At 55.3% G+C, this 26,951-nt stretch overlaps 2 protein-coding genes across 5 annotated transcripts in view; both read right to left on the bottom strand.

The window, feature by feature from the left end:
- EIF3L (eukaryotic translation initiation factor 3 subunit L) overlaps positions 1-19,955 on the bottom strand; it is a 59,277-nt gene extending 39,322 nt beyond the window's left edge. The window contains exon 1 of the mRNA XM_059846415.1: positions 19,951-19,955. The gene's annotated coding sequence lies outside the window, so the exon portion shown is untranslated. The remainder of the gene's footprint in view (positions 1-19,950) is intronic.
- TRIOBP (TRIO and F-actin binding protein) lies at positions 5,193-19,908 on the bottom strand. 4 transcript variants are annotated; one of them, XM_059846414.1, is made up of 14 exons: positions 19,578-19,908; positions 15,907-15,963; positions 15,488-15,556; positions 14,973-15,062; positions 13,597-13,706; positions 12,589-13,153; positions 11,870-11,980; positions 9,776-9,923; positions 9,178-9,289; positions 8,547-8,706; positions 8,102-8,215; positions 7,720-7,806; positions 6,697-6,854; positions 5,193-5,998 (listed from the first exon to the last, which is right to left on the bottom strand). In XM_059846414.1, exons 1-13 carry the CDS (start codon positions 19,581-19,583, stop codon positions 6,699-6,701), a joined length of 1,785 nt encoding a protein of 594 aa, XP_059702397.1. In that variant the 5' UTR covers positions 19,584-19,908; the 3' UTR covers positions 5,193-5,998; positions 6,697-6,698. The 4 variants fall into 4 exon arrangements, with proteins under 4 accessions (XP_059702397.1, XP_059702394.1, XP_059702395.1 ...); XM_059846411.1 differs by lacking the exon at positions 19,578-19,908 and adding an exon at positions 16,689-16,754; XM_059846412.1 differs by lacking the exon at positions 19,578-19,908 and adding an exon at positions 16,689-16,754 and having other exon boundaries at positions 5,193-5,750.
- Positions 19,956-26,951: the final 6,996 nt, after the last annotated feature.

Genomic DNA, 26,951 nt, shown 5'->3' with positions numbered 1-26,951 from the left:
GGGACAAGGAGGGACACCGGTGGGATCAGCGGGGGACAGTGAAGAGCGAGGACTCGTCAGAGACATTTAGTGGGGCACTTAGGTACAAGGTGCATTTGGAAGAATATCGTGTAGGGACAAAGAAGGACACTGCGGGGGGGACATTGTGGACACCGGTAAGACAGGGACAGGCATGTCAGGGATATTCAGAGCAACATCAAGAGATGCAGAGGGACACTTAGGGCAGACACAGGGACATTTAGGGGCAAAACAAGGAGACGTGCTGGAAAAATATCAGGGGACAAGGAAAGACACTATAGAACATATTAAGGGAGCAAGAAGGAACACTAGGGAAGACACTGGGTGTGGCACCAAGGAGAAAACGGGGAGCACTAGGCACAAATCAGCTCAGCAGCAATACCTCATGGCCAAGTGCCCCTACTCCCTCTTCTGCCCCTTTGCTCTCCACCAGGTGCTTTAGGAACACCAGCTCAGCTCTTGCACATGGATGGTGAGGGGTCACAAATAACAGGCTGTCCCCTTGTTTTGGGAGACACACAGAACTCCTAGTGTGGGGACAGAGCAGGGACATAGTGACAATCAGCCACCCTTTCCCCGCTGGGTGAGCAGTCGGCTGTTCCTGGGAGATTAAATATAGCCACTACCATCATCTTGCCTGTAGGATTTAGATGATGTTTTCCCCTTGTTTTTTAAAAACACACGGGTGCAGCCAGCTGGTGCCCACCAACATGCCATGAGGGGCTCATAGGTGAACCAAACCTCCCGTGCTTCAGTTTAGCATTAAAATACACAGTGAAGAACCTCTCAATAGCCTCCGAGTGCCCTGGGTGTCCAGGTCCATGAAAAACACCAGCCAGGGACACACAGAAGTATGCATCAATAAAACATACATACAGATCCATAAATACAAATATAAATACAGAAATTGAAATAATAGAAATAGTAGAAATTGAGATAATAGAACTAGAATCATAGGATTGTTTGGGTTGGAAGGGACCTTAAAGATCATAGAGTTCCAATTTCCCTGCCATGTGCAAGGACACCTTCCACTAGACCAACTTGCTCAGAGCCCCATCAAGCCTGGCTTTAAACACTTTCAGGCATCCACAACTTCTCTGGGCAACCAGTTCATCACACTCACAGTTAAGAATTCCTTCCTAATATCTAATCTAAACTTGCCCTCTTTCAGTTTAGAGCCATTCCCCCTTGTCCCATCACTACATTTAAATAGAAATAGGAATCTTTGATGCGAAGATCTGGCCTGGAAGAAGACACTCAGGCCCCTGATGCTTTCCCACAGATGGAAGGACTGAGTGCATCTCCTTGAGCCTTACTCCCCGATGGAGTTTCTTCACATGCTCGATTCCATGTGGGGAGTGGGAAAGGTTCTCAGCACCTGCAAACCTTTTGATTTCATTAGGAGCAAACTGCTCCTAATTGTGGAGAGGAATAACCACCCTCCTGCCTCCCTTGGGGTTTGTTTTTGTTTAGGTTGTAATAAATAAATGTCTTTCCATCCCATATGGAGTGCACAGAGCTCTGGTGGCCTCTGTGCAACACTTTGACCGGCCAAGAGACCTCTCATTTTTCCTATCTGGGAATGAACTGCCGGCGCTGGCTGCTGCACGTAGGCAAACCCAGGCACGCAGATAAGGCACCATCTGTTTTTATTTGCATCCAAGTTTGTAACCGTCGTGCGTGGCTCGCCTGCGCCAAGCTCTGAGGGGACACCAGGAGGTTTAGGGGGGGTTTAGGAATTGGCCCTGGGTTGGCACAGCACCACAGGCTGCCTGCGGAGCCTCCAGCCCTAAACGCCAGGCAGCGATTATCAATCCAGTGCAGGGATGGGAGGCAAAGGTGGAGGGAGGGACAGGGCAGATGCTTTACCTAACTTTGGCCACCTTAGGGGTCTAATCTCACTCGCTCACCTGGGCAGCTCCTGCTGCTGATCCGGGCTGCTTGTCCTCCTCCGGCGGGTGCCGCTGCTGGCAAACAAACATGCTCTCCCCTGTGCGTGGAGGTTCTGGCTTTTTCATACACACTAGATCCCTATTTTTAGTCAGTCAAACTAAGGGGAAGATCCCATGCCCCTGGGGAACTCACTGGAGGGAAGACACACAGGTGGTCACAGCTCATCAGGCTGCTGCTGGCTTTGCACATGATGGGGCAACCTGGTCAAGGCAAAGCCCAAGCACCCCAGTTGATACTGGAATGCACCCTTGAACTTTTGACAATCCATCTTTAACATGAACTGGTCAAGACTGAGAGGATGAGAGGGTTTTCCAGCCCCTAGCAGGATGTCAGGCCTGGAGGTGGAAGGGAGATGCTGCCAAGCAATGCAAGCCCTGATGCCTCTGGGAAGTGGGTCCAGTGCTTCTGGCATCCCAGTGCACATGGGACTCATCCAAAAGGAAGAGTTACTCCCATAAGCACATGTGCCACCATGGCAGTCTTGGGTTCACACCTGTATTTTTGGCCACAGGAGCCTGCCACCATGCCCAGGATGGGGTGGTGCACCCACTTTTCTCCTTAGGAGTTGCTACCCAACCACTCCAAGCCTCCCAAGCCTTCCCTTTCTGGCATTATTCTGCAAAGATTAGGAAATCCCACATCTCCAACAAAACCCAGAGGACAGAGCCTGGCAGAAGAATCCTCTCCGTAATCCTGTTTACCTTCTCCTCCCTGCCTGCACTGAGTTCAACCAGACCCCATGGGGATTTACACATTTCCAGCTGCAGATTTCGTCTTAAATGGTCAAACCGTATCCACTGTGGATGTGCTACAGATCCATGGGGTAATAGCCCCTGCCTTGTAGGGGCAGGACAGCTGTTCATAGGCCTTTGGGAGCACCAGGGCACTTCTGGCAATTATTGTCAGAGATAACATTTCATTTTACCCAGTTTCCATTTCTGAGAGACTCAAAATCCCCAGCAGTGGGACTTGGTCTTGGTGGTACTCAGATCCAAGTGATTCTGTGCTTTTTTAAGAGCAAAACAGGGAAACTAGCTGAAGTTCCAGCTGTGCTCATAAGAGTTTCAGCTCTGAGTCCCCAGTGTGCAATGCAGCGTGGTCAGCCCAGCATGAAGGCACTCAGCCCCTCTGCTAGGGGCAGAGCAGGCTTGAAAGATACAAATAAATGGCAAAGGGGCATCACTCCTGACTGCTGGACTGATTACCACTGTTTTAAAATACTTATGGGCTGCTTTTTAAGGCCAAGCTCCCTATGTGGGCTGGGGTGCTGGCTCCTATACAACCATGGTGCTGCAGAGCTGTGGGTTTCCCCAGTGCTCGAGGCTGGGATGTTCCTCACAGCCACCATCTGGCCGCAAGCAAGCGGATGGGGCACAACCAGCGCTTTGGGATGTTTTTTGGGCTCTGCCAGCCATCACGCCTGTCACCCGAGAGCATTTTGGTCATCTCCTCTCCTGGCCACTCTTCCCCTGCCCAGGTCCCCTGCCCCCAGGAGATAAGGACGTGGAGACGCCGGGGTGACCATATCGCCCCGAGGCAGGCGAGACAGGCCCTGCCTGATTAGCGCCATGCCAATTTTGGAGGCGCGTCCCCTGTCGCCCTGGGATGAGGGGATGGCTCTGCCCTGCCGAGGGCTGATCTGCAGCCACAGAGCCTCAAGGAGGGGCAGCTCCACCACATGTCAGGAGCACACACATTTCGCCTGTGCTTGCGCCTCGCACTTATCGGGCTGAGCAGCCCTCGTCTGAAAGGCAGAAAAAAAACAACACACCACCCCAACAAACCAACCCAAACACAAGATACCAAACTCTTCGGGGAAGGGATGGGACGGGTGAGCAGGCTGCTGAACAATGTGCAATTGCTTACCCTCTGCTTGTCCCCAGTGCCCACTTTTGGGAGTTTCCCCCCCCCCAGGAGTAGGTACAACTACGCAGACTGTTGTTTGAGGGGTTATTTTTTCTAAAAAACACGCATGGCCTGCAACACTGTGTCCTGAGCCCTTTTTTTCTCCTCCTCTTTTGGCTCCTGTAAATCCCCATGGCAAGACCAAGCTCTGCAACCTGACAACAGCTGCCCTGAGCTGTTCTTTCACCTCTTACCATCCCATGGGCAAATCCCCCCAATGCCTGCCTCTCTTCAAACTTGATGGCAACAGCCATGTCCTGCTGGGAGGCAGAGGGAAAAGCCTGGACCTTGGGCAGCACAGGGACAGAAGGGTTTCTAGGCCAAAAACCATCAACAGCAAGCCCTGGTGCTTGACAGGCATAGTAGGGAGCTGAGCTCACTGCTTGGACTCTTGCACCATCCACTGGGTTGCCCAAGGACCTTGTGCATGTGACTAAAATCTGCAACCCAATTTTACCAGAATTTGTGACTAACAAAGTGATCTGCTTTTCCTAGGGGAAGTAAGTCCCTGTGGCCCTTCCCAAAGGAAGGGCAGGCCTTCACCCTCTTGCCCTAGGGGATGCCAATACCATGGCAAAAGAGTGCCACCCTAATACCCCTCATTTCAGCTGCCACTGCATTCTTACACCTTTCTTCCATCCCCAGGTCTCACAGTACTCCAATCTCTCAGCCAATACAACAATGTTACCTCCTTCCAAGAATCCTCCTTGACCCCTTTTGTCTTTCCTTCTTCAGATACTGCCTCCAGCCCCAGCATGCGACCACAATTAGATCTCTTTGTAGAACAACAGCTCCTTTTTATATTGGGATGAGGCTGAATGAGTAGTAGTCACCACCAGGTCCTCCATCCTGACAAAAAAGCAACATGCTTCACCCAAAAAACAGGAGGAAGAAAGCATTTATGACCTCTGTCATCGCCCCAGGACCTCTAGATACTGTTTACTCTGCCAGCAATTTGCAGTGCCATGTACCCTACCAATACTGGATTAACTAATGTAGCCCAGGCTCAGGGTCCATGTGGAATTTTGGGAGCAGTGCAGTGAAGCAGATTATTTTCCCTCTCAAAACCAAAGACGGGGCAAACTGCTGGATAACAGCACTGCAAGGCTCCTCTCACTCTCTGGCCAGGGGTGCTCCTGTTGCTTTCCCTCACCAAATCCTGAAGAAAGGAAGCAACTGGTCACTAAAACCTCAAAAAAAATTTTAAAAAATTATGCACAAACACACACACACATCCACACCCACACCCACACCCACCTCCACCCCCCTCACCACTGGATTAGGTGTGGTGGCAAGACTTCTGCTGAAGGAACACATTTTTCTCAGCGAAAGGGGAAGATTTTATTAAGTTAAAAGTTAAGGGCACAGCGGAGCAGCAGCAGCTGTCACCCTGGGGAGGCTGGCTCGGGTGGGTGCACTAGCAGCCTCACAGCTCCTCTTCCCCAGAAAGAAGAAGCCCCGTGGCTCTGGGCTCCTGCCAATGCAGGTTCTTGCAGGAGCCAAAAGGGCAGCCACGGAGAGAGAGCTCGGTCATGTGGACTCTTGCCAAGGTGTCCTCTTTCAGCCGTCTCAGGCAAGCACATCCATGGCAGACAGCCCCAGCGGCTCCCCCCTATGGCTTGCGTGTCTCCTCCGCAGGTCCCGGGGGTGGCACGGGAGGGGGAGCACGGTCCTTGCCCTACATCCCAGGGGGACCACGGAGACATTTGGAAGAGACGGAGTATGTGCCAAAGGTGGCTGTGTGTGGCCAGGAGAAACAGAGCTGGGAAAGGGGGAAAAACCAGGTTCTCTTTCTCAGGTTAGAAAAATGCTGGTGACGTAGTATAAGTTTTCCTCCTCCTCTTCTCCTCCTTTCCATGGGGAAAAAAATTCCTCTACAAAATATAATTTTCACATATAAAATCCTGAGGAAGGTGCATGTAAGGAGCCAGTCCAAACAACGTGCTCAGGTATGCAGGCAAAAAGGGTTCATCAAAAAAGCTTTGGAAAGGGAGTGAGGAGGTTGGGGGTGTGTGGGACTCCTTGCCAAGGTGGCAATGGATAGGGATTCAACCTCCCTCTCCCCACGAGTGAGGAATGGAGCAAATACAAAACAAGAACAGATAACAAATGTAGAGCAGACCTAGAGAGAGACAAAAACAGACATGGTTTAGAAAGAGTCCAGTGAGCACAGAAATGCCATCCCTTCAGCTCCCTGGGGAGGTGGCTGTCTGGTGCCCTGCTACACTCCCATTCATCTCAGCACCCATCAGCAAGCGCTGGTGGAACAGGGTGAGCCCAATGCAAGCAAGAAGCAGAAGCACTCTGGACAACAGGATGCCCTCATTCCCGTCACTCCGCTCCCCCCCATCTGTGGCAGAGATGCCTGCAGGTGAGCATGTGAGAAGGGCTGGGTCTAGTCAGGCCTGCTTTGATGCAGACCTAAAATTATCGTGCTGCGATAGGGAAACCACTTCAAAGGTGAAGGGAGCAGAAACACTACCTACACAGGGAATGCGTAACCACCCATGCTGTACCCAAGCCACAGGGCAAAAGCCAGTATTTGCCTGGCTCCCACAAGCAGCCTGGTTGAGGAGTGATTGGCGCTGGCTGCATCAAAAGCACCGTGAAAAGGGGGCTGGAGCCCTTGGGAGAACATCAGGGACAGTAGGAGGGCCAGCAGTGCGGTCCAAGAGGATGCAAGAAGCAGAGAAGGATGAGTTTAAGCCTAAAGTTTCAAAACTGAGTGGAACAGGAGAAACTGGCAGCTTTCATGGCCCTGCAGCAGCCTGTCTCAGCAACCTGCCCCCACAGAACACGTGCCAGCATGGCCAGGCTCACCGTTACTTGCTGTTGCACAGCGACTCCTTCTCCTGCAGAGCTGCCATGGCCAGGCGCAGGTGCTCCTTCAGCTGCTCGATCTCTCGCTCCGAGCGCACCTTAATGTGATTCAGCTCTGCATAGACGTCTTGGTATTTCCCTGAGGCAAATCTCTTGTCCTGCCAGGGGAGGGAGAGGGGTCAGGCAGGTTGCAGGGCTGATTTTAGGGAGGGTGGCAGCAAAGTGAGCCCAGCAGAAAAGCCAGTAGGGGAGAGCTAGCTCTGGGTTTGAAGCCCATCCCAGTCTGGGCCAGGCAGAAACCATTCAGGAGAAGAGCATGGTGGTTATCACTTTGCAAACACCAGTCCAGGGAAGAATGCAGACACTGGCTCCACAGCAGCAGGGATGTACAGCACTAGGATGGGGAGGTAATCTGGGCTTTAACACATCTTGTGTGCATGTGGGGCAGCCATATGGGAAACATAACCCCACCAGAATGCAGGCTACTGAGACAGCTGGGTGCAGCTGCTTATATGGCCAAAAACTTATGTGAGTAAGTTATAAACTCCTGGAGCATCACTGAAGTCCAAAGCCTCTTTCAGGTTCCCCTTTGGCAGGGGCCTTTGAAAATTCCTCTGAAGGAGCTGCTGCCAGTGGAGGGAGCAGCACACCCAGAAACAGCGCCCAAGGAAACCCATCCACTCAGGGAGGGGACAACTAAGGGAAGCAGAATGCCAGGCAGCCTTCACCCAGGTTTCCCACTTGCAGAAGGCAGTCTCCTGTCTTGTCCATGCTTATGTGTGCATACATCCGGGGAAATCAGAAGCTCTGTGACTCCTCCCTTGTACAAGGTCACCGTTTGCCAGTCTGTGCTGTTGGAGCTGCTCTGTGCTCTGCAGTCAGCAAGGACAAGCAGCACAGGCGACAAGGGGGTTTGTATTGAGCATCCCATCAAACCCAGCCAGAGCCTGCTGATATGCAGTCCTGCTGCTTCGCTGCCCTCCCTCTCCTGCTCTTTCCCAATTGCTCTCAGAAAACACTGACCTTTTGCATCATCTGCAGCTCCTCCCGGAGGCACTGCACCTCCTTCTTTACGTACTGGAGCTCATTCTCCTTCACCCGTAGCAGCACCTGGGCAGAGAAGGGGGAGAGGAACCAGGGGTGACTCAAGAGCCACCGCCTCGGAAAGGCTGGCAGGCCGTGGCGCAAGCGCAGCGGTGGGAAAGGAAGGAAAGGCCAGAAGGGCTGGGGCAGGAAATGGCACAAGCAGCCTGAGAGAGCAGCAGAGGGGAGCCTTGCGTTCTGCTTCCTGCGCCGCTCCATCCGTCACCCCCTCCCACTTGCTCCAAGCCAAAGCCATCAAGAGGAGAAGACCCCCGGGACAGGCGGGGATGGAGGCAGCGGGGCAGCCAGGGGGATCCCGTACCTCCAGCTCGCAGGAGCTCCGCTCGTTGTTGTGCGAGGCGCGGTCCCCAGAGCCCCGCGATGAAATAAAGCTCCGCAGCTTCCCGATCTCATCCGAGAGGCGGGTCTGCAGCTCCTGCAGGCAAAGCCAAAAGACGTCAGAGTAGCCGTGGCACATAGCTCTCACTGTCCTGACCATTCCATCTCCATGGCAGCCCTTGTGCAGCTTGGAGACCATGTTGTAACCAGAGGCAATGGCAGCATCTACATCCAGCAGAGTACACTCGCCATATTTAACGCCACGGTTAAGACGGCCTCTAAATCTTAATCTTTTTATTTCTGATGATAAAATCTCAGAAGGGAAGAAATATGAGCAAATAGGGGAGTTTTAACAGAGGGGCTGTGCTGTGTGAAGGAGGAACATGCTCCAGTGTTCCTCTCTGCTGGCAGGAAAGCCCTTCTCTTGCCTGATTTTTCTGGAGGAGGTCCTTCCCCTCCCGCTGACAGCGCTCCAATATCTGCTCCCTCTCTTCTGCCTTCTGGGTGAGCTCCCCGATTTCCAGGCACTTTTGGGAATACTGCTCAGATAGCACCTGCAGTTCCCGCTTCAGCGACTCCATGTCCAACCTGCCAAAGAGGCACCGGCTCATTGCTGCCCCAAAACCCTTGCCAGCTCCTGGCCCCTGGCACTGCCTTCCCCCCTACCATGGACAGCCTTTGCCCACATCAGTCATTAGCACAAGACAATGTTCTCTGTGAACCCGAGCTTCAGTTCCCACACTCCTGCACATGAGCATGGTGCTTCTTGGAGCTCCAAGCCATGCAGAAGAAATGGAGGAGCTTTCCATAAAGAATACAGAGGGGAAATAACTATAGGTATGAGGGAGGTGCTTTAGGGAAAAGAGGCAAGCAGGGCACAAACTTCCCTTCCCTACAGCTGCAGCAGCCCTGGGAGCCACTACCAGGCACCCACTAGCCCTGAGGAGGGAGCTGGGGAAATGGCAGGAGGAAAAGCTCAGGACTAGAGCTGCAGAGTGTGGTGACAGCAGCACAAGGCGGCATCATTGGGCAAGGGGAGTGAGAGAGATGCTTTCTTACTGGTGCTGCTTCTGGAGGGCCTCTGGGAGTGAGCTGCATTGCTGGAAGCTCCGTGTCCTGCCCAGCTCCTTATTCATTTCCTCCCGGTGGGCTTTCTTCAGTGCCTCAATGGCTGCAGAGGGGGACAGTGAGAAACGGGGGATCAGGTTGTGCCAGCCTCATGGAAAACACACCAGAGAACTACCTAAGGTCTCTCCACTGCAGGTTCCCAGATCCGTCTCTGCAGATTCCTCCTCTTCCCCTTCTTCCCTCAGGGTATTCCCCACCAACTCCACACTCTAGGATAATCAATGCTGCCAAGGGGACTAACACAGGGCACTCTGGGAGCTCTCTATCTCCTGCATTGCCCACCTACAAGAAAGTGCAGCCACCCAGAGGCATGACCCCATTTCCTTCAGGATAGTTACCACCCCATCTCCACCAGCGCTGCAGGAGCGAGGAGCACCAAAGCTCGTGCTCCAAGGAGCGCCAGCCTCACACCAGTACAGTCAACAGTGTGGCTCCAGACTACTGGGACGTCTGGCTTCTGGCAAGAGACATTTGGGGAGAGGCAGGAGGGACCAGCTGAGCAGAGGCACAGCTTGGTGTCTGCTCCTACCTGCTGCCGTTGCCGCCGCCTCCTCTGCCAGGAGCCGCTCCTTCTCCTGCCGCAGCCGCTCCAGCTCCCGCTGGTGGTGCCTCTGCAGCTCCTCCATCACCTGCTGGTGGGACGACTCCATCTCAGCCAGGCTGCGCTCACAGGCCTCCTGTTGTGAGGAGGAAAGGAGGTGTGAGAGACCAGGAGAGAAGGAGGAAGGGCTTGGGCAAGGACAGGCACCTTGCTGCAAGTCCAGAGACATTTTGAAAGAAGTGAGACTACTTCTCAGGAGGGTCTTTTCCTTCTGAAAGTGAGGTGGCACTTTAATCACTGAAACAACCATTTTACAGGGACACACATCTTGCAACCCCACTTTGTGCTTTATAGAGGAAGAATTAAAACTAAAGCAGCAAGACAGGAACATCCCTCTTGGTCCAGGAGCTGGGAATAACATACCTGACACCACCGTCCCAACCCTACACCAGGCTGCACTGCCTGGCTGTAAGAGATCAACAGTGGGAACTGCATCTCAGTATCTGCCTTTTAAATGAAGCAGCATCCCCTGGAATCAATGAAAACCGAGCCTCCTCTCCTGAGAAGTGACACCCTGCACTACCCTGTGACATGATGGAGGCTGCCAAAGAGCCTTCCCCACAGCCTAGTGGTTAGGGATCCTCCTCACACAGCTCTCCCTCCTTTCTGATGGCTGAGACCAAGGGGATTCTTTCTATGCTGAGTGCTGTGATTAACTTGGGTTAGTGCAAAGCAAAGAGGTTCCCACCTTGGCCTTCACTCCCCTTCTAGATGCTGGCAGTGCCTCCCTGAGCCTCCCAGGAAGGCTTTGTTCACCAACAAACTGTGCCATGATGGTTAATAGCCTGGGCGTCCAGGACATCAGCAGAGAGCTAAGATGTTATCACATCCCCCAACAGCTCCTTGCCATCCCATTCCTTCCCCACTGAGGACTAAGAGTCATACAAAAGACACTGGAACATGTGTGAATGCAAACCCTTCCTGGCTACTCCTCTCTACTGTGATGAGGGAAGCTGAGAAGCTTCACAGAACAGAGGAAAAGGTGAGGAACCAATTTGGTGATCTATCCAGGGACCAGCTGCAACACTTGGCAGACAGAGAGAGCGAATCCTTTGGGGAAAGGCCAAGTTTGGCCTCAGATGTGAAATGCTGGCTTTTTGAGCCAAGTTATGAGGAAGATAAGGAAGTTCCTCCCCACTGCTTTGACTTTTTTTTTTTACCATAAAGAGGCCTGTAAGCTGTAATATTAAATCACAAAATAACACAGAGACTGGAAAAGGCTGTCTGGGCTGGGTGCTACAAGGCTTCTGGGTTTCTTTATCTGTGCTAGGTACAGCCAACCCTGTTGAACAGACTTCACCATCACCAATTTCCTGCCCTGCCAACCCCCTCTGCCCCAGTATCTTCCAACACATAAGGCCCATCCTGAAAATCCAACTCTACAGTCAAACAGCAGCCTCCACACAGGAAATCCCTGCGGGATGTGACCCTGCTTGCTTTGGATCAGTCCATGAGAGGGGAAAATAAATAAACAAAGAGAAGTGAGAGGATGAAGCATGAGCAAATTCTGCTTTGCTGGCTCTCCCACGTGCTGTCCCAGCAAACGAATGGGCTGCGCTGTCAAAGTGACCTTCAGGGCTCGGGCTGTCCCCAGGGACTGACTGACTGACTGCTACTAATGAGACACGTGGGAGCCTCAGTTAGCAAGAACCACATGTGGTGAGCACCAAACCACCAGGGAATGACCAGAGGCTCAGCAGGAAGCTGCTGACCCACTCCTGAGCTGGGGGATGGCTCACCCCCACGGCCCAGCACAGCACTGTGCTCACAGGCAAAGCAAGACACAGATCCTGCACCGCTCCCCAAATTATCCTTCTCTCCCTTTATAACCCTGGCCCCTTTAAGGCTAGGCAACATGCACCAGCCTTTATGTAATTAACATTGATTACAAATGGGCCCAGTTAGTGTCACCATGGCAACCCAATGATTAGCGATACCTGCTCGGCAGTAAGCTGTGTGCCAGAATTTCCCAGTTTGGAACTGGGAGTGACCCCCAAGCCCTGGGTCTGGCACTCTACTCACCTGTGAGATGTACCCTCGGGGCACATGGCTGTCCCCCTGGGATTTTGCTGCCTCCCGAAGGCTCTCGTTTCTGGCCCGGCAGGACTCCAGCTGTGCCCGCAGTGACTGGATCTGGGCCAGGGAGGACAGAGAAAGGTGTTCAGCCAAGGGTGGAAAAGTGCCATGGCCTGACCAATGTGCCACATCCAAGCCCTGGGCTTAGGGATGGGGAGGACAACACACGGCCAATGGAGGCCTCTGCTCCCCCAGCAGCCTGCCAAGAGACCACACTGGCAAAGCCAGCCCCAGCCTGGTTAGTGCCAGTAAGGAAGGGAGGAGACATCCCAGCTTTCAGAGGTGGATCCATGCTGGAGGAAACCACCACAGCATGGCTCCTTTCAAAGGCTGGCAGGTAAAGAGCTTGCAGGCTTGGGAATAGCCAGAGAAGAAAGGCTGTGAATGTACTCCCAGGAAACATAGATTCCACACAAGTAGTGCCACCAAATAAATTATCCTGGACCAAAACATGCTCTGGGGGACCTCTGCAGATGTGTGAGAGCTGGCCTCTAGCCTTGCATTACCAGGTTCCAAAAGCTTCCATGCACTCGAGGAGCCAGAAAGAACTAACATCCCCCTGCACCTCTGCCTTGCTCTTCTGCAGAGCCTCCTGTAGCCAAGTACCACATTAAGGGGCCACCAGAATCCCAGAGATTTCAGAGAGGAGGGATGCTCGCTCTTACCTCCTTTTTCAGCGCCTCACTGGTGTCTCCCTGGCCTCCCTTGCCCTGGTTCAGCAGTGTTGTCAAGGGCACCTGCCGCAAGTCCTTCAAGGGCAGGTGCTCCAGCTCCAGCCACTTCTTCTCTATCTCCTCATTCAGACGAATCCGTTGTTCCTCCGAAAGCGGAGGAGTGGGGAGGTCCTGCTTCCCGGCCTTGCGGGCAGGATCTCCTGCTGGGCCATCCCCCCCATCGCTGTTGGGGACCCTGCCATCGGGGGTCTCAAACCACCTCCTCCTCTCCTCTGAACGGATGGCCAGATCCCGCTCCAGCTCCTCATACCTGGGAGCTCGCTCCGAGACCTTCAAGCTCCCTTTCGTCCTCTGCAGGGACCCCTGACTTCCAGGCTCTTGTGGCAAGGGAGACAGCTCCACATAGTCAAAGGCATGGCGCTGCCCATCTGCCTTCCAGTGACTGCCCTTGGAGTTCCCCTCGGAGCCCGAGCCTGGCCGCTGCTGCTCCTCCGTCCGGAGTGAGCCTTTCTGGGGAACACAGTTACGGAAGTTCTCCTTGTCACAGTCGGGGAGTCTGAAAGCAGAGCAGGAACTGGTGAAGGAGAGGCACCGTGTGGGAAAGGATGCCAGCAGAGGCACTGCCAACTGCTCAGGGCTCAGACCCTCACTCAGCCCAGCCTTACAAAACCCCACCCTGAGTGCAGAGCTGGGCCTGTAGCATCCCATCCCCCAGGGAAATGGATTTCTCCAGCAGGTGGCAAGGATCCACCCTGGTTCCAGCTAGGCTGGTGGAGAAACCAATCTAAACTTAAGTGGTGAGGCAAAAAGCAGGTACAAGAAAGGGAGCCATCAGGTTATCAATCCCTGTCACTGGCTGGTGTAACCAAACCAGAAGGAGCAGAGGGCAGGGCTGCTCTGGTAGCGCTGAGAATTCCAGAGGGGCCTTCCTTGCCCCTGCCAGTCAGGGTAGAGGGACAGCAAGGGAGAAGAGGACAAGCAGCACTGGGCAGCTCTTACTTGGTGACGTCTGGAGCACTGACTGGGCGCACATTCTTCCTCAGGGCCTCGATCCAGTTGCGCCGGATGCCAGAGGTCATCGCTGACAGGGTGAAGACGGCATCCTTTGTCTGCAACAGGGAGGTGACAGAGGTCCTCTCATCACCCAGTGGATGTGCAGCAGCTCCCTCTTGCTCCGTGAGACCCACAACCACAGGCATACACCACTGCTGGGCTGTCAGAAAGGCCGCCCTCTGTCTCAGACTCTTGGGGACATGTGGAAGGATGGGAGAGGAGAGGTGGGAGGGGTGTTTGAGGGGGATCCTTCATGAGACCATCTCCAAGCAAAGGCAAAAAAACCCTTGCTGGCACACTGGGCTGTAGTTACATTTCTCTTCACAGAGAAAAGCAAGGCACAATTCTTCCCAAGAATATTTCTAGGTTTCATAGTCTCTGAACCTCAGAGAAAGAAAAAACAATTCTTATCTCATTTACTACTCCTGTGTTGTTCACAAGTAGAATACATAGTAGAAAATTGTTTACATGAAAGGAATTGATAATTAGATTATGGTGTGAGTGTTTTGATTCACTGACCAATTGAATCCAGGTGTGTGTGTTGGGGCTGTTGGCTGACAGTCATGAGATCCAGTGCAGTGGAGTGAAATTAAGTGCTTGGCAGATTCAGTTTAGATGTAATGTAATATAGTATAGAATAATATAGTATAATAAAGTATTTAATTAACCTTCTGATAAGATGGAGTCTTCCTCATCATTCTTCCTCGTTCATCAGGAGCAAAAATATCTACTATACTGGGCCAAACATGCACTGGTGCAATCCAGTTGTTCAGGTGCCAGGAGTCAGGCGCCAGCACAGCAGCAGGGCACAGGGAAACCCAGACCATGACGTGCCCATCCCTGCATACCCACAGAAATACCATTTCTCATGCTGCCTTAGCAGCCACCTCCTGCTTCTGTAACAAATAGCCAAGGACAGAACTGTACTGGGGCTGGATCCAGGGTACAGGCTGTCACTCAGATCATGGTCAGCCAGGATACATCGAGATCTGCAGTGCTCACCACTCCCCCCCGCAGCTGTGGAAAAGTTGCCTTGGCCAACACGTCACTCAGATACTCCTGGCATTTAGCTTGGCTCCTGGACTGCCTCCAGTACAGGCTTCAGCCAGCCCTGCAAAGCCTCCTCCTCCTCCTTCCTTCCTTTGCAGGCAGGCAGCCCTGATGCCACAGAGCACTGTCACCCACGTGCCAAAAAAACAACCTTAGGCCACCAAGCTGGCACAAGATCTGTATGAATCGCCTCTCAGGATCTCGGCAGGGAGGACACATTCCCCCGTGCCCCTTGATGCTGCTGCCCTGTGTGCACGGTGCCGGGCACTCACATGGATCTGGAAGCCGTAGTTGCGCTGCACCGCGAACTCCGTCACATCCGTGCAGGAACGCAGGTCGATTTCTCCGTCAAGGTCATCAGCCTGCAAGCACAGCCACCCGCTGGGACATCAGTGCGTGGGCAGCTTTGAAGAAGGCCACCTCTGCCTTCATCCCACAGTTCCCTGGGAGCCAGGCTCAGCTCTTTGGGAACCAGGCTCAGTTCCCCAGCACAGCATGGCCTCTTCCAACCCAAGGGCTGCCAGCAGCATGGATGGAGAGCATCCCACATACCCAGCCACAGGACCAGCCTTTCTCCCCACCTCCCACCACTGACAGCCCCCCCCCTCAAGACTTTGCCACCCTGCCTTCATCCTCTTCATCACCCCTCGGCAAAGAGCAGCTTGGCACCTCAGCCATCCCTCAGGAGGACATGGTGCTGTTGCTATCCCTGGTCATGCCAGAGCTGTGCTCCTCTGCCCCTTGGCCAGGAAGGAAGAAAGGGCTGGTGAAGGTTGGCCATGCTTACCTCCTCTGCATTTGAGTCCCGGTAATACCTCAGGCTCGAGTCGGTCAGCACAAACCAATGTTTCCTCCACTGCAGGCGCGTCGGGCAGGGGGAGGGAAGGGAAAAGACAGGAGGGAAATGGATAGGCAGTTACCAGGGAAAGTGTAGGAACAAGGAGGGACGCTCTGCACTACGACCTCTTGGCCTTCTCTTCCCCCTCCTCCCTCCCAGATCCCCCTCACGACCCTCAGCTGGGAGAGAGGCACTCGATGAACCTCTGTGTCCACACACAGAGCAAGGCACCTCCACTGAGAGTTTCCCGCTGCCTTTTTCCAGCAGGAGAGACCTCAGTAAACAAGGAGGAAGGAAATCAGCTAGCTCACCAGGGCTCTCCAGCAGCAGGGGATAGGGGAAGAGGAAGACTCTCATCTGAGGCTTACCTCTCCAGGCTCGTCCAGGATGGACATCCATCCCTTCTTGAAATTGAGAAGATCCGGCTGGGAAAAAAAAAGAGAATTACTGTTTTGGAGTGACCCACAAAAGGGCTTTCCATGCCAGGGGTGGAAGGTGAGTGCCCTGCAGCAGAACAAAAATAGGAATAGCCTTTTAGGAAACTCATGGGGCTATGCAATCCTATGGCAAAAGAAAACTGGGCATAGGTCTCAGCAGCAGTCATTCCTGTAAGAGGAAGAAGGAGATAAGGGAAAAGGTTTAAAAAAAGTAAAGGAAAATATGCAGCAAAGAGGTTTCCACAAGGTGCCTCAGAGGTATTTCTTCAGAGAAGGGGAGGCAGGGACAAGGAGAGTGGGCAGAAGGGAATGCTCCACCACCACCAATGGGGCTTGCCTCAGAGATGGAGACAAAGACACAAAGAACCAGACACGCCTTGTCCCAATTCTGGTTGTCCATGCCCCAGAGCTACGTCCCTCTGGTAACTTCACCACCAATCATTTATTAAAAACATAGTAGCTCAGCTCTCACCAAAAACCTACAGGAGGCAATTCAACAGCTGTGAAAACACATTGACTTTAAACGATGTGCCCCAGGGTAGAGATGAAGTCAGTGCCTGATCCTCTCCCCACTCCCTCCAAGGTTCAACCCTCTCTGAGATTCGGAGAGTTTTTTGCTTACCCAGCTCTGTCTGCTCCCCCCCGCTACAGTCTGCCCTCTGCCCAGCCACAGCTACAGCAGATAAGGATGAAGAGAATTTCACCCAGATTACCCTGTGCCACAAAGAAGTTCCCGTGCACTCTCTGCCTCCTCCTAACCTCATGTCGCTGCTGCAGCATCCCAACCAGTTTATCTTCTTCCCAAGGTGGAGCACCAGAGAGCTGACTCAGGGGAACCTCTCTCCCTAGCTTTGCCCTCAGCCAAACAGGCTCGAGCTGGTCCCTCCTCCCACCCCGCCAGCTCCCAGGAAGTTGCACCATCCAAGAATTCAGTCCAACGCCTCTTCTCCCATACAAGTCAGTTTGCCAACCTGCCCCTTCCAAGGCAGGGACAGTGTTGGAGAAGTGACGGTACCAGAGCTGGACTTCCCAGAGGTCCAGCACCAGACCTGCCAGTCCTGTGGAAGCCACCAGCAGTCCCCACATGTCACAACCACCAGCTGAGACGGAGCAGGAGAGAAGGAGGTGGCTCAGCAGCCGATGGCCACTCCACATCCCCTGAACAAGCCCAGTGACCAGCCACAGCTGCCCCACAAGCCCAGCTCCCTGGCTGTACAGCCAGACCAAGCCTGTCCCTGCTTTCATCTCCCTGAGCTGCTGCTCGTGGGTTACACCCAAGGTTATGGGGCCACAAGAGCAGAGTATGTGCCGGCCCACCCTGGCGCTCTGGCTATTGGTTCAAGCAGGAGCAAGGAGTCCTGCCAAGGGGAGGTCACTGCCTGCTACAGCTTCAGGCCTGGCCAGAAGCATCCGGCAGTCCTGAGCTCCCTGGGAAGGGGGGGAAACCAGAGCGAAAGGACATGGGGGGCTCCCAAACCTCACCTCCTGCTGACAGGCACTGCTGGCACCTAGGAGACAAGGGGGATTTATGCACCCCCATCAACCCAGATTTGTGGTGGCTCTGCTGCTGCCCTGAGAAAGCACCCCAAAATTTAATTCTTTCTCCGTGGCAGCAGCTCTACCCTTTTTCCCGTTATTCCTTCCAGTCCGGTGACTTAAGCTCCAGCTCTGAATTCAGAGTGGTGAGAGGGAAGGAAAGGAGACAAAACATCAAAGTACAACCACCCCCCTCCTGGGACCCACGTGCACTCAGCAGAAGAGAGAGAGATGGGCAGGCTCCATGGAGGCAGAAAAACAATATAGGGAGACAGTGGGGCTGTTGTACAGATCAGCTGGGTCTCATCTTATTGAGGATTTACAATCCCAAAGCATTAGGTGCCAAAACAATTACTATTAACAGGATGCATGCCGCTGGAAAAACTGCCACAAAGTCCTGCCAAAACTGCTGCCCCCAATGCAGTGCTGGGGCCAGAAAATTCCCCTGGAGGGCTTTTCCCAAGCAGGCAAACTGCACAGGGTTTCTGCTTTTCCTGCCAGCCTTTGACACAAAGCTGCAGCTCTATAGAATTGTCTTGGAACTACTCTTGTCATAGTGGGGTCAGTACCATAAGTAGAGGCCTCAGTTGATACACAAAGTGCTTAAAGCCACTTTTCTTCCCTTCCCCACAACCAAATCCAGTTTCGTCACCCAGCATAAAAAACTCAGAGAAGAGTGTGGGGCTCAAATAGAACCCCTCATCCAGAGGAAACGGCCTAGCAGTGGGAGGAGGAAACATCCAGGAAAGCCGAGCTGCTGGGAGAGATCCGGGTGCCAGAGATGCAATGATGTGGCAGGATGCACCCCCGGCAAAATGCACAGCCCCGCAGCTCGGGGCTGAGGATGGCTTGGGAGGTGGTGGCAGTGATTTTGCCTAGTTGCATCCATGCCCATCAGAGATTTATGTTCTGCCCGACAGCTGGCCAGGTAAAGGCACTGGAGGGGGCCTCAGGTAGCTGGGGACATAGGTGATTTCTGGAAAGACTGGCTTGCAACAGCAGGTTAAGGAGCGGCAGCTGCCTGCTCTGGTTGAAGAAGGGCTACAGGGAAGGTGATAACAGTCTGTAAGTATCCGAAGAATGTAAACACCAAAGAAGGAAAAGGGACAGGGTGGGAGCAAAGGAATTGCTCCCGGGTGGTACTGAGGCGCCAGGATGGAGAAGTGGAGGAGAAGAGGCTGCGGGAGGCTGAAAAAGCTCAGTGTCCAAGCAGGATAGTCAGGTGTGTCCTTTCATCACGAGCCTGCTCTTCCCAAAATCTCCTCAGCAAAGCAGGTTCTGAGGCACTGCTTCCTCCCACCTCCGGGAGATGGTGCAAGGGGCTCTCAAGCCTCCCGGAAAACACAATGTCTCCTCTCCTCTTCTCTAAAAAGGGAACCCACTTCATAAGGCGTGGGCCCCGGGCCAAAACACAAAGCAAAACCGCTCCAGCTCAGCTGGGTGAAAGCAAAATCACTCCCAGCCTGGAGCACACATGCAGGTCCCGAGTCTACGCGTGCAGCGAGAAGAGCCAGCGGACGACGGGCTCTCCCTTTCCCACCGCCCCCGTGCGAAAGGCGGGCGGGCACAGCCCAGCCTGTCACCTCCATTACCCCGCTCGCGGCCGGCAGCCGCCTGTGCCAAGGAAAGTTCGCCCCAGGGGTGGGATGCTCCCTGCCCCAAACCGCATCGGTTTCCCACAGGGAGCCGGAGCTCCCCACGCCCGGGGGGGACACCAATTTCGCATGCGACTGCGGTCATAGGTGCGGTGAGCTGGCCTGGCCTCAGCCCGGTCCACGCTCACGCTTATCGGGGTGGGGTGGTGCCCACCGGGGCCGTAAGCGGCCACGGGGAGCTCTGGGGGGACCCCGACGGTGACGGGGAAGGGAACCAAGGAAGAACCGCCACAGCCTGGAGTCCGGGGGCCAGAGTGCCCCAGGGAGCTGCGGCTCCAGAGACCCCCGGAGGGGGCGGCTGACAGATGGGGACCCCCGCCCCCTCCCAGCCCCGGGCTGTCCCCCGGGCTCCGGAGGAGGAGTCCCTGCGACCACGGCCCGACAAGCCCCGAACCCCGAGTCCCGACTCACCGTCATTGCGGGGGCGCCGCGGCCGGCGGGGCCGGGGCCGGGGTCGCGGCGGGGCCGGGCGCTGGCAGCCAGGGCGGCGGGGCGGCTTCAGCGCCCGGGCGGCTTCCACGGCCCCACCATGCCCGCTCCGCCGCCCGCCCCGCGATCCCGCGCGCCGCTTTCCTTCTTTTTTTTTTTTTTTCCCCAAAGGGGAAAATAAAAAAAAAAGGAAAAGAAAAGGAGGGGGAAAAAAGAAAACCACCCCAAAAAACTTTTCTTTCCTCCCCCCCAGAACTTCCTGGGAGGACCCGGCCACGCCAATGGCAGCCGCCGCCGCCGCCCCGACCGCCCGCAGCCAATGGAGCCGCCGGGGCGGGCGAGGCCGCCGGTCCGCACGGAAAGGGGCGGTGGCTCCGGGGCGTTGTGGCCGGGACGGGACGGGATGGGGGCGATGCTGGGGCTGAGCCGTGTCTCTTTCCCGCCCCGCTGGCCCGGGAGAGGTGAAACCCTGGGAGGGACGGGCTCAGCCGCTGCAGCTCCGGGATAGGACTGCCAGGAGTCCAGCCTGTACCCAGGCAGGATTTGCTCTCAGGCTGGGATTTTTCGAAGGCAGGGATTTTCAGCAGTGCACACAATGGAGTCCTCGCCTTGGATCCTGAGGCTACTCGGTTTTATCCAACGAACTGAACCTCTCTGGGCTCGTCACAGGGGTGGTAGGAGGTCATGGGGAGACTCCCAGTGCCCCTGGAGAGCCATGCCAGCTGGCCTCGGGAAAGGGAATTGCTAGAGAGGTTCCCAAAGGAAAAGGGGAGGGGGGCTGTGCATCACAAAATGCCAGGCTCTACTATGCAATCACACCAAGGTGATGCTTCTTGCTGCAAGGCAAAGGGAAGGTGCCAGAGCTCAGTGCTGAAGAAACCTGGCACAGGTGGGGCGATCTGTACAGGGTGAGTTCAGGGCTTTGGGCTCCTCTCTGGCCTGATGCTGGGAAGTAAGGGAGAGGATGTCACCCGTTTCGAGTTTCAGAGACCTTTGACAGCCTCTTTCCTGGCTGCCGTTTGTCCTTGTATAAAGAACAAGGGCAGGTCTTAGCAGAGGATGACCTGGCTGAGATGACTGATGTGCACACAGGGGGACAGAGGCAGGAACTTGTGTGCAGCTGCCAGCTACATGGGCTCCCGGAATACTTTCTGCAGCCCCCCATAGCTGCTGCAATGCCACTTCGCAGGAATGCCAACACAATGCACTGTATCTTCTTTCACACCACTAAAGCCCACTTCATCCCTGTAAAACCCTCAGTGCCATCACAGCACTGGCCAATAATAAAGCAAAGGAAAGCAGCTGTACTGAGATTTTAGTCCCAGGTCTACTGTTTGCCCTTCTCTGGCTTTACAAAAAGGCTCTGTGCCTCAGTTTCCCCACCTGAGAAATGGGAGAAGGACAAAGAGAAGGGGAATGCTTGTGAGCACGGCATTCAGGACATCATGGGAAGGCAGCACCACTCTGGAACCGCTCAGGTCAAGTGCTGGAGACCTAGGTCCTGCCCTCAGTGACCCCCAGAGAAGGGCAGCTGCCCTTCCTCACAATCCCCAGGGCCTGGCCCCTACCTTGTGCTTCTTACTGGCATTCAAATGTGGCTGCGGGCTTCCTGAGGAGCCAGTGCTGCTTTGTGGTGGGAAGGTGCTTCCACCCAGCTGGGGCTGCAGGGGAGAAAGCAGGAGCTGAAGCCATTGGGGTTTAGTCCTCACCTCAGTTTCCCAGATCCGAGCATCCGTCTCCTGGCGTGAGGCAGGGAAGAAAGCATCTTCCCTCCTCCCAGTGCCAGGCAGGCAGTACAGTTTCCCTGGAGAAGCAGAGGATCCAAGGGAATCAGGGTGCACAGAATTGCAACCCAGTGGACCCACCCAGCCTGTACTTGCCAGTTTTAGGCCTTGCAGGGTCCCCATCACCTCTGGCTCCTGCCCTACTCACCTGGTAAATGAGAAGACTCTTGTTCCCCCAGTCAGTTTCCAATGGCTTCTCTGGGTTGTGTGCATCTCGTGCGTGCTCGGGACCCTTCCAGTCCTCCTCCAGACGCTGTGGACTCTCAGGCCTTTTCCAGCTGTCATCCGGCCGTAGTCCCCCATCCAGACATCTGGCAGGGTTTTTCCAGTCCCTTTCCAGCTGGCGCATCACATCTGCATGGCACACGGGCATCTCTTGGCGCTTCCAGTCCTTCTCCCACACCTGTGCTTGCTGGGCATCCCCCCGGCCCCTCCAGTCCTGCTCCGGTGGTCGTGTTGGGCTTGTGGGGCGCAGGGGCTTGCCTCGGCCTTTCCACTCACTGCTGGTGCCCTTTGAGGGCTGGGAGGAGGTCAGCTTTTCCCGGAGGCTCTGCCAGCTGCATTCCGATGGCTTCCTGGGCCCCGCAAGGTGCAGTGGCTCCCCACGCTTCACTCGTTGCCTCTCTGCCCCCGGCACTAAGCTGGGAGGGGAGATCTCCTTTTGGCTTTTCCTTGTGCTCTCTGTGTGTCTCCCAGGACTGAGGGCCCGTGGTGGTGGCCCTGCTCGGCTCAGCCTGATGTTATCTGAGCCCTTCCCAGCACGTGTGGGGTGCAGGGAATCCCCTCGGCTCTTCTTCTCCAGTGCTTGCCATATACCCCCTGCTTGCCAGGTGGCTCGGCCCCTGTCTGAGTCTGGGGGCCGGGCAGGCTCCCCTCGGCTTCTCCAGCTTTTCTCAGGGTGACAGGGAGGGTTCACGGGTTCCCCTGCTCTCCTCTCCAACCTGCGGGCTGGGCTTGCAGAGCGCGGGCTCCGGCTGCCTCTATCCAGCAGCCAGCCAGGGCTGGCAGGGCGTGGGGAGTCCCCCCGGGTCCTGCTGGCCTTCTCGGGGTGCCGAGCTGGGCTGGGGGAACGCCGGGGCTCCTTGGGGTCTCTGCTGCGCTGCTCGAGCTGCCAGGAGAGCCGCTGACCCTGGGTCACAGGGGAGAGAGAGCAGGGATCCTCTTAAAAAAGCGCCATTGAGCAGAACAAGATTAGGGCTGGCAGGTGATTTGGTTAAATGGTTCCCCAGAGAGCAGTTGCATTCCTGTGCATGGAGCCAGTCCATACTGTAGAGAAGCCTCTCGCATGCAAAGGGTGAAAGGGCTGCTGCATTTTAAGAGCCAAGAGTCCCAATCCATGACAGAAGGAGAGCTGGGATTAAAGGGAAGAGGGAGAAAGGGAATGAAAGAGAGGAGCACATGGCAGAAGAAGAGGAAAAAGTGACAGGAAAAAGCAACTCAGCTTGCAGAGTTGGGATGAGGTCCTGCTGTGCAGCTAAGCCTCACCTCCCTGGGCAGGTTGGGGCTGGACCGCCTCCGAGTTAGGTGGCCTTTGCTGGGTGGCACCGGCGTCTTGCCATCGAGCCGGTCTACACGGCCCTCCTCCAGAGCCTGGAAGGCCTCCAGTGTCTCTGATTTCCTGTGGGCACACACAGTTTGTCCAGTTGCCAGCCTGCTCAGCTTGGAAGCAGCGCCCCTGCAAACCCTGCTCCACCTTAGCCTGACCCCACAGACCTCCACCTGCCCCAGACACTGTGTGCGCCGTAGCCTCTCCCTGTCCCCACCAACCACCTCAGCTTTCATATCCTGCTGCCTTACCCATGTCTTCTTCACAATATTCCTCAGGCTTCCCTCCATCTTTGGAGGAATCCCACCCACTTGCCCAGGATACCTTTCCATTCCCTCTCCATGTCCCCTCCTCCCTTGTGCTACCAATACTGGAGCTGCTCTTGCTCCTCCAGCTAAAGCCTAAACAGCTACTGGGTACTTCTTGGCATCACTTATCATTTCCTGAGTGGCTCCTACAGTGAATGCGGGATACCTGGGGAGCTTTGATGCTGGGATTGGAGAACACCTCTTTCCTGGCCCTTTAACTGTGGGGAGCCCTGCTTTGCAGCATGTCCTGCAGCTTCCAGGTGGCTGTGAGGATGAGGAAGGTGAGCTGCTCTCTTCTAGCAGTGCAGCTTAGCTCCACCTTTCCAACAGCCTCAGCTGCCCGTGTAGTGCAATGGAGGAGGCTCTGAGCCTAGATCCAACCCTTGCTTTGAGGGAAACTTAAGCACAGCTGAAAGCTGAGCTCTGCCATCTAGCTCTGCCTTCCTCCCGAAGCACGGTGATTCAGAAGGGGCCCCCCAACAGCATGGAAGGGCAATCCCCTGCCTCTGACCACTGTGGAGTCCTGTTACTTCTCACCTGCGTTCGCATCCAAATATCCTCTCCACCTCCACTCGGCCAGGGCTGAGTGTCCGGGAGCCATAGCGGTCAGCACCGTCCCGCTGGCCGAGGCGCTTGGCCTTGGGTAGGTCTGCCAGCACCGTGTACTGCTGCCTCTCCAGCCCGTGCCGCGCCTCTGCAGCCCCACTGCCGGGCTGCCTGTGGGATTCCTGGCCCCGTGGGCCAGAGAGGTGCCCGCTGCCACCCAGCAGGTTGCTACGGGCCGGTGGGGAGCCAGCGGGGGCGCGTGGCAGGGTGGATGCCCAGGGAGGGTCAGTTTTTCGGTGCTTTGGCCAGCTCTCCTCAGGCTTCTGGCTGGCAGGACGGCGCTCTGGGACGGGGAGAAGGCCGTTACTGGGGGAGGCGCGAGCGACGCGGGATGCCACCACGTCCACGGCAAAGCAGGTCTTCGGAGGAGAGCTAGAAATGGTCCAGGAGGGCAGAGATAAAACCCAGACTCCCTCGAGGCAGGGTGGGAGCACTGGAACACAGCACTTTGAGCTGAGGGCATGCCAAACCATGCAGATAGAGAGCACCCGAGACTCCCACGGTTCACAGTCAGCACGCACAGAGATGGACTCTCATATAGTGCCCATGGATGTGTTGAACACTTCCTGGGACCAGAATTAGATGGAGAGATGCTAAATCTAAACAGAGATCTGCCTTGAACCTCAGAGACCCCTGGGTGGAAAGCAAACCAGAACCAGGCTCTCACGCAGAAGCAAACCAAGAGTACCTGCTTTCAGTGGACAGATTTCTTTCCTAAAGCCCTGGGCTTCAGTTCTCACCCAGGATCCAGAGGGAACAGGCTGAGCCCACCTGGGTCTGTCTGCCTGTGGGGCTTGTGACCGCACTTCCTCCTTATGGCCCAAGTAGCTCATCATGTCCTGTTTGCCCGATCCCACAGTGTTGTCCCACAACCGGGTCATTTTCCCTTCCTGGGAGACAAGACAGGGCAGATCTCTGCAATGGGGACTACTAGCTTCTGTGGGCTGGAAGGAGGTAAGAGTATATATGAAAACTTACAGCCTGTTCAGCTCAAAGCTGCTGGTTAAAGGAACCAGAAGAGGAGCTGTGTGAGTTTAAGATGATGCCAGACCAATGACGGTAAGAAACGACATAGAAAAGTCCACATGGGAGTGTCCAAGAGCAAATCTCATGAGCTCTTTAGGGGGAGAGCCTCCTTTGCGGAGACTAAGAGTCTCAGCTGATCCCTCCCTTGTATCTCAGGACCTTAGAATCATAGAATATCTCAAGTTTTAAGGCACCCATAAGGATCATCAAATCCACCTCCCTGCACATGACGGACTCTTTCTTCCATCTGCTCAAGGCAGGAGAGCCAGAGGAGCAAATTCAACATGTCTGTGTGCCCAGGAATCTGCTGAATGGGCCCAGCAAAAGTGGCATTGAAGGGCCAAGGGAGCTGGGGAGACCAAAATAACCCAAACCACAAGAGATCCCCATCTCACCCTGGCGAGCGTGGAGTTGGCTTCAGCACAGGCGCTGGGGTCGGTGCCAGTTTCTCTGTGCTCACCCTCAGCTCCGGGGCTGAGTGGGGGATATCGCCTGCTCTCGTGCCAGCTGTGGGGCAGGGAGAGAGGACAGCTGGTGGTCAGTACAGCCCGCAGAGCTCAGGGGCGAGTGACAGCACTGGCAGCCCAAGCCACACTGACTCACTCTCTACTGGATGGGCAGAGGCTGGCAGAGTCCATCCTGAGACCACCAGCCTTGCTCTGGAGAGAATGAGGATGAAGTAGACTCTTTCAGGGGCTTCCTGACCTCTCCAGGGACAGCCCAGAGGAATGATTAGAGGGCATGGCATGGGGGTTTCTCAGTCCTTTTTCCCAGGCACCGGTGTGCAGAGCATCAGGGAAAAGGCAGCTGATTTCCCTCTGCTTGGCTTCCCGCTCCCCCTCCTCCATTCTCCCCACCGAAGGGGCTCGTTGGAGCAGCAGGGCTCCCGGCTGGTACTCACCGCTCCGTGCCCTCCGCCGGGCCCACGCACACGTATACCTCGCACTGCGGGGCTAAAATGTGCAGGGAGTCCCAGGGCTCTCCTGGGGCTGCGTCGCTGCAGGCATCGCGCCCTGTGACCTCCGTGGCATGATCCTGCGAGGGAGAAGGGGTGCAATGGTGCTGTCAGCGTGCCAAGGATGAGGATGAAGGCTGCCCCTTGGAAATGCCTGCTCCTTCTACCTCTGAGAGCAGCCTGGCCTCCAGGGCTCTTGATATCTCTCCCAGCCCACCGTTGAGATTTTTCTGCTACATCAAGAGGCCAGGGAGGCCCAGCAGGCTCCTATTTGATGCTGAATGCTGTGGACATCCCAGAGACTGCATGTGTGGATGAGGGTTCAGGGAAACTGACCCCGCCATGTTGGCAGCAATGCTGCTGGTAGCTGCTCTCCCTCACTAGCGGGATAGCTCAGGGAGAGGCAGAGGAGCCAAGAGGAAGGAAGATTTTTGCAGAAAAGGCTGTAGTCTCAGCCTCTGCCTCTCTCTGTCAGGGCTTGCAGGCGTCTCAGCATTCTCCCTGGCCCCCGTTACCTGCGGGGCTTATGAGCAGCAGTGGGGGAGGCTCCGGGGAGCCGGCTGTCTGCGCCGCCTTCCCTCCAGCGTCTCGCCTGCACCAGGATTCACTCAGAGCTGACAGCTCTGAGCAGATCGAGGGTGAAGGGCTGAGGTAACCTTAGAGGGCCCAAGGCCAGGAGGAGAGGGGGAGAGGGTGAGAAAAAGAGAGGGAGGCTCATTACTATTTCATCATCCCTGGCCAGTCGCTCCTGGAGGACGTCAAACAACACGAAACCCTCTGTGAACATGAAACCAGCTGTTGCCCAGTCAGAGACAGCCAAGTAGCTTGTGTGTCCAGTCCTGTCCCAAAGGATCGTGTTGGATCAAGGTATCTGGAGCCCAAAACCCCATGAGATTAACCCCTCTCCTGCCTTCTCCTCTGGGAACATCTTGCTGAAGCTGCCTCAGAGACAGAACTGAACCCTGGCCCCAAGCCAACAGCTGAGGCCATAGGGAATCAACTAGGACCATATTTAAGGTGAGGCAAAGCTGTAAATGCCAGCAAGAGTCAATCAGAGATTAATACAGGGCGGGTCCCTGCTCTGCCAGTCTCCAATTCCCTGCTTGTAGCTTTGCATCTGTGACACCCCTG

This window comes from Haemorhous mexicanus, chromosome 5 (genome assembly GCF_027477595.1).
Source record: "Haemorhous mexicanus isolate bHaeMex1 chromosome 5, bHaeMex1.pri, whole genome shotgun sequence".
Taxonomy (NCBI): Eukaryota; Metazoa; Chordata; class Aves; order Passeriformes; family Fringillidae; genus Haemorhous; species Haemorhous mexicanus.
This window is presented reverse-complemented; position numbering and strand designations above follow the sequence as displayed.